The sequence below is a fragment of the Capsicum annuum genome, chromosome 3 (assembly GCF_002878395.1).
Source record: "Capsicum annuum cultivar UCD-10X-F1 chromosome 3, UCD10Xv1.1, whole genome shotgun sequence".
Lineage (NCBI taxonomy): Eukaryota > Viridiplantae > Streptophyta > Magnoliopsida > Solanales > Solanaceae > Capsicum > Capsicum annuum.
In genome coordinates, this window is record NC_061113.1 from 101386080 (window position 1) to 101392783 (window position 6704).

Here is a 6704-nt window from a genome sequence, read left to right on the forward strand (position 1 = left end):
ACAAAATAATTTTTTAAAATAACTTACAAAGAGAGCAAGCAACAAGCAGAGAGAGTGAGAGAGCAAGCAGCAACAACAGCAAACTTCAAGAACAAGAGTTAGAGAGTCGATATTTTGATTTGGTCCTTTGGAAATAGGGTTTTTGTCTTAATTTTAATGAGAGATATTTTATTATATCTTTTAAACAATTAAATATAAAAAAAGTCAAAAAATAAGATTAATTTTAAAAAAAAGTCAACTGATAATAAACTAATCCGTTTGTTCCCTGTTTTAATTAAACTTATATGCTGTTGGTTATTCCCTGGTCTGGTTGTTGCCTTGTTTTAATGAAAAGTTATTAACAAAAATGCTAGCTAAGATCGAACACACGACCTTGGGAAAATGCTAGCCAGGATCGAACACAAGACCTTGGGGATACAAAAGCAGCACTTTACCACCTGCACTAGGCAGTGCTCTGTTATTATGGGTGCCATGTTTAATACTTAACTATATTCATATATATATATATATACAATTATATATATAGAGTTTCAGTCAAAATTTGCGGGTGACGTGCCACCTCACGGGCCTTAATAGATCCTCCCCTATATTTGATCCGTACATTTTATTAACATTTAAATATTGACTCTCCACAAAAATAAGAATCCTAAAGGATTTAATCACAAATCATGAAATAACTACTCCAATATTTTATTCATCTACATGAAAAATATTGAAACAATAAAAAAGATACCAATGGAAGCAAAGGCCAGAGATTTTGAAGCTAAATGAGAAGTAGATGATGATGAAGGAGCCTTGGCATCTGAATGATCCGAAGGAGAAGAAGAAGGAGCAAGAGAAGTAAGTGTCTTGAAGCCAATGGTGAATTTGCATGTCCCTTGAGATGGATCCTTTGTCGTTGTTGTTGCCTTGCCTTCAAAATCACAAGTGCCATTTTGTTGTTGTTGGTTTTGGAAATAGGTATTCACGGCATATGAAGCCTTGTCAGCATCGCTAAGATTTTGGCAAGATGATCCATTAGTAAGAGGTGTACAATCTGCACGGTCACAAGCATATGACATAAGGCCTGTAAAATTTTTAACATCTGGCTTTATCACACACCATTTTTTGGAGAGTTTCTCCACATTTGGGACAGAGACAAGATTCTTTTTATTTCCACGTAGATCAAGAGGAAACTTTGGTGTGCCATCATCGTAGTAGATTCCCCAATGTGTCTCAAAGTTTCCTGGGAGTGTGCTCTTCCTATCCTCATCAAATAAGGCAAATAGGTAAGCATCAATGTATCCAGGGCGACGTGGGCTTCCTTTTCCTTTTGCAAGATATGATACAAATCCTTTGTAAAACTTTTCAGCCAATGTCACATTGGCATAAGGATTTCCATCCGTAGGCCATCCCATTTCTCCTACCATAATGGTCATGTTGCCATACCCTGCTCCTGCTAGAGCAGCTGCACAAGTGTCAAGATTGGCATCAAAGCAATTGCTGTATTCAACACCATCTTTGTCCTTAAGAGGATTGCTCACACCATCAAAGAAGGCATAGTCAAACGGGAATGCACCATTTCCATAAAAAAGACTGAGAAAAGGATAAATATTAACCATAAAAGGAGCCTTGTTCTTGTTCAAGACCTTAAGAATATAGTTGAGTGGATCGACGATGTCAGAGCGAAAAAACCCAGCAGAAGGGACAGGATTCCAGCTTGGTGATAAGTAAACATCTGCATTTAGAGGTACAGTTGCCTTGGTGGTGTCACCAAGTCCAGCGTCATTCAGTGCATTTTGCATGTTCTCTAATGCTGGCCCTGTCACATTTGTTAGTGTGTCCTTGTAATCCCTCAAGAATGGCTCATTTCCAACACCTATTAGTCTGCACCAGTTAATTAATAAAACAAATATATAACTTGTACATTATTTATGGATCATAAGATTAATTGAATATATAAAGATGACAAATGAATCAAGGTAAAATAGCACACACTTACGTGATATTAACACCTTTAGGAGACTTTGGCTCATAACGAGTGACATTTTCTTTTACCCATTTCATGGCTACATCAGGATTAACCAAATCCTTGAGTAGCTGATTGGATATGCCAATCATGACTTCAATGCCAGTTCCAGCCAAGGCGTTCAAGATGGTGTCATCATTATTGAAAAGCTTCACCTTCTTAATGCCATTCTCTTGCAACATTTTGACCACATCTTTAGGAGGCAACTTGTGGGAGGAGATGTCACCCCAGTTAACACCAAGTCCTTCCACATTGTGCCCCAAAAAGAACAAGAATGTTACTAGGAAAACACTCACCAAAAGCTTTCCCATATATATATATATATATATATATATATATATATATATATATTTGTGGTTTTATTTTATGTTTTTTTTGTTTTTTCTGCTGGCAGGAGGGAAGGGGGATACTTGGTAAGAAAAATATTGAATGCATAGACACCTGCCAATGCTAAAAAAACTAATGCAGGTGAATTTATAGGGAATAAAGAGAGCCTAAGAAACCAGAAAAGCATTGCATGAACCATTCATTATTTGGGAGGCCAAACAATGTCAACAATCATGGAATGGCTGGGCTCATAATTCGGCTAGTTTTAAAAAATGCGAACATTAACAAACATAATGATAATATTGTTAGTTACTATGATAAATGACAACCACAGAATAGGAGTAAAATGTTTTGACAAATTGGACAAAGTTTTGATGGCAATTTAGTTCTCTTTTTTTAAAAAATACTAAACTATAAATATTAGATGGCATTTTAGTTTGGTATTTTATCCGCATAAGTAGTTTTTAATTTCTAATGATGAATATATGAATTACTTTTCCTACAGGAATAAGCCTGCAAAATTGTTAAAATAGTAATCCGGGGATAAAAACTTACCCGTACCTGGTGTTTATACTCAATAATAAACAAATGACATGTGTCATTTTCTTTAACTAATTATCAATACTTAACCATAGTTCATTACTATATATTTTCACATATCTTAAATATATAATATATTAAAATAACTTAAGAATCTCTTAACAGTGCGTAACACATACTACGAGAAAATGGTTAAATTGTGACGAAATATTTGAGACGGAACACTTCTATCATAATTTGTGACAGAATTTTGATGAATTGATGATGGATTATTTTTGCATGAATATAAAATTTTTAATATTTTTATTTTCACTTAAAAATTCAAAGAGTAATAGATTCGTGATAAATTTTTGACAAATTTAATATAATTTTTGTGATAGACATATTTTTATCACAAATTAAAGTTGATGAGAAAAAGTAATAAGTTTTTGTCACAAATCCGTGATTAAATTTGTGACAGATTGAGCATTCCATCACAATGATTTTTTTTAAAAAAATAACTAATGTAATTAAAATTTGTGATGAATTTATTACAGTAAAATTAAAAAAAATTGATGGATTTATTTCCATCAGAAGCAGAATTGGGCGATTTCCCTCTAAAAGATTTTTATGTTTTCGTTTTCCCTCAAATTTATTTTAACATCTTTTCAGTTTCCCTCAAAGCCTTCTGTTTCATCTCAATTTCTTCATTGTGCACAAGCAGTCACATTCAGTTTTCCTCAAACCCTTCACTTTCATCTTCATTTCTTCATTGTGCACAAGCAGTCGAATTAAATAAGTGAATTCGCTACTAGGGACAGGAGTTGAAAACTTGATAAAGGTCGAATTTTGTTGTGTCTTCATTGAACAGGTGAGCGTTGTACTTGATTTTTATTTTTTTTTATTTTTTTTCAATATGAATTTTGGTGGTGGTGATTGGGGGTGTAATTGTGAGTTTTTTGATTTGAGGTGCTTGGGGCTTCTGTGGTTCTGATTTTTTAGCCAGCTTTTGTAATATTAGTCAGTTCACTTTTGAGCTCAGCAGTCATACTGACATTGATCGATACATTTGAGTTATGTATTTGAGTTCAAACCAACCAAATGAAATACTTTGCTTTATGTTTTATTGATTTTGTAAGAGCTGAGATGAATAGAGATTGTATAGCTTAGAATTCTTAAATTATCTAGCAATTATAATGTTTAGGGAAGGTAAACATATAAATATTGTAAAGTTTTCAATTTGTGAAAAATTGATGGACAGTTCATAGCATAGCTATGAGACTTAATTTATTGTCCGTGTTTTACAATCTTCGAAATAATATCATGGACTTCTTTGAAGTGATGAGATCCCTTTTGATAGTATCCTAAGTTTTGAGTTTGGTTCGTTCATATCAACCTACTACACCCCATTCTAAAGTGGTTCTATTGTATGTGTGCTGATCTATGTAAGATACTTTTTATATACTAAAATAATTTTCTCTTTTAAGTAAAATTATGATTTTAATAAGTTAGAGGTGGTTTGATCTTTATCTATACACAAACAATCAAGTTTCTACAGAACAGGAAGAGTATAAGAAAGACTCTTGACAGGTACCCACTGTAATTGTGACTCTTAACTATGCTTGAATTCCAAATAATCTGTTCTTACCAATATTCATATTCTACTCTATCGTGTTCCAATTTTTGTTAAGTCCGTGCTTTTTTGGTAGAACTATAGGTCTTTTAATATAATTTTCTTCCATGTGTTATTATGTTTGAGTGTTCATTCTTAGCACCTCATATTTTTTTTTGCTTTGGAGTAGGTCTGTGCAAGAAATCTAGCATAGAATGATCAAACCATCTTGAGAGGATATTCTTTCGTGTTATCCTTTGTGTGGTGCTTGCACCTCCTGCAGGTGCTGATCATTTATGATCTTGTTCAATCATGTATTAAATCAAGATCTATTCTAATATGGGTCTCAGAGGTCAAACATCACATCCATCTACTGTTGTTGGTTTTAGAGATGCTGGCCTTTCAGTTTATTTGATACACTTCATATTCCATAGCATTCCTGTATACTTCCTCCATTTTTGTCATCTTGTCCATATCACATATCTTGGAGTTGTCTAATTTCCACTTGGTCATCTTATTCTTTAGATGATGACTAAACTTGTAATGCATATATTCTGTATTGCTGTTTGCTTATGCTGAAACCCTTGTTTTATATTGTTCTAATGGAGATATGTTGCATTTTTTTGCCAAAGCTTTTTGATTCTCTGTAGCTGAGCTAGTTTGTTTGCTTTTCAATTAATACCTCCTAAACACATCCATCTATTTTCAGCATTTTCCAGTGTGGCACTGCCTTCAGCTGTCGGTCATTATTTATTTTGTCGGTCTCCTTAGTTCCTACTTCCCTTTGATGCTTTTTGTTAAGTTTGATTTCTTTTTAGTTCACTACCTCCTAAAAACATCCATTTGTTTTCAGCTTTTTCCAGGGTGGCACTGCCTTTAGCTATCAGTCATTCTTTACTTTGTCGTTATCCTTAGTTCCAACATCCTTTTGATACTTCCTGTTATGCAAAGTCTCTTTCCACCTTCTGCATTCTGACCATGCATATTTTACACGGCTCTTACAAGTACTTATCTCTATGAATATAAATTGGAGTTGGAGTTATACCGGTGGTTCTAGGTCAACAGTGGAGCATACTATAAAATTCATAAATTTCATACTTTAATAGATTAATTCTTTAACTTTATCTCCGATTTTAATAGTAAACTTTTTTTTTCAGGCAACAAAATTGGGCCTGAACCAAATTCATGGGAGATATTTAAGAAGTTGCACCAAAAAAAGGATGCCAGTTTTGTTGATCCCAAGTCTAAGAGAATTAATGTAAGTTTGCTAATAAACTTCTATATCTTGAAAGCATGAGATCAATAGCTCTCTGGGCCTTTTTCTTATTATAATTTTTGGTTGCACTTCTTTTTCTGCCACGATCTTTTTTCTTGTCATCACTGCCTTTCTCTTCATCTTCTATTCTAGTCACTGTGATGCTATCGATCATCTCCAATGGTAGGATGGTTGAGGTCCCACCTTAATTGAAGGTATCGAATTTGAGCCTCGAGAATGAAAAATAATCTTGTTTAAAAGTGCCACCTCCAGTAATGGGCTTTGTAATTTGCAAATTTGAATTTGATACGAATACTAAACACCAAGTGAAAGAAAAAAAGAGTTAAGACTTTGTGCATCTATTGTTTATGTGCTGAATTGATTTTTGAGATTCCTCTAACTATAAAGAAATGGTAGTTCCCTTCAGTTTTTGTCAAATGAAAAACCTTTTGATGTTATTTCACTTTCCAGGCTAACACTAGAATCCCTAGCCACATTCATTTATTCTTTAATGTTCTTTCCCTGGCCACATTCATTTATTCTTTAATGTTCTTAGGTAAGTGGATAAGCTTTATTATGTTTGAAAATTTAGTAGGTCTGTCAGTCCTGTATATCTTCATTTCTAGATTATCGGAGAAAAGGTTAGAGATAAAAGCTTTAACTTTGTAGTAGAGGTTTCAAGTAGCATAGTGATGAAATTCTACATCTGTATGAAGCTAGTCGGAAAATGAACCATTTGACCCATTTCCAGGCCACTTGAGAGAAATAATACATAAACACTAGCTTTACAGAGTTGATGATTGAATCAAACATCATGATGGATTGTGCAAATAGATGAGCTAGATGTTTTATTAAAGATTAAGGTGTGTCCCCAATTACATTCCTGCCATCAGTATTCTGCTATTGTGTCAAATTCAGAGGAAAAGAGAAAAGAAATAGTTTAGTAATTAGTACAATTAGGTATTTTATCACTTTCATATGCT

The 6704-nt window shown here is 33.6% G+C and overlaps 1 protein-coding gene across 1 annotated transcript; it reads right to left on the minus strand.

Annotated features, from left to right (window-relative positions):
- Positions 1 to 669: 669 nt before the first annotated feature.
- LOC107863624 (glucan endo-1,3-beta-glucosidase 8) lies at positions 670 to 2452 on the minus strand. The gene is made up of 2 exons (XM_016709633.2): positions 1982 to 2452; positions 670 to 1866 (listed from the first exon to the last, which is right to left on the minus strand). The coding sequence occupies exons 1-2, from the start codon at positions 2317 to 2319 to the stop codon at positions 699 to 701; spliced, it is 1506 nt and encodes a 501-aa protein (XP_016565119.2). The 5' UTR covers positions 2320 to 2452; the 3' UTR covers positions 670 to 698.
- Positions 2453 to 6704: the final 4252 nt, after the last annotated feature.

Excerpts from the sequence above, each read along its gene's own strand:
- LOC107863624 (XM_016709633.2), bottom strand. The coding sequence starts at position 2,319 with ATGGGAAAGCTTTTGGTGAGTGTTTTCCTAGTAACATTCTTGTTCTTT. Across the intron at positions 1,867-1,981 it reads CCTAAAGGTGTTAATATCAC|ACTAATAGGTGTTGGAAATG; the intron begins GTAAGTGTGTGC and ends TAACTGGTGCAG.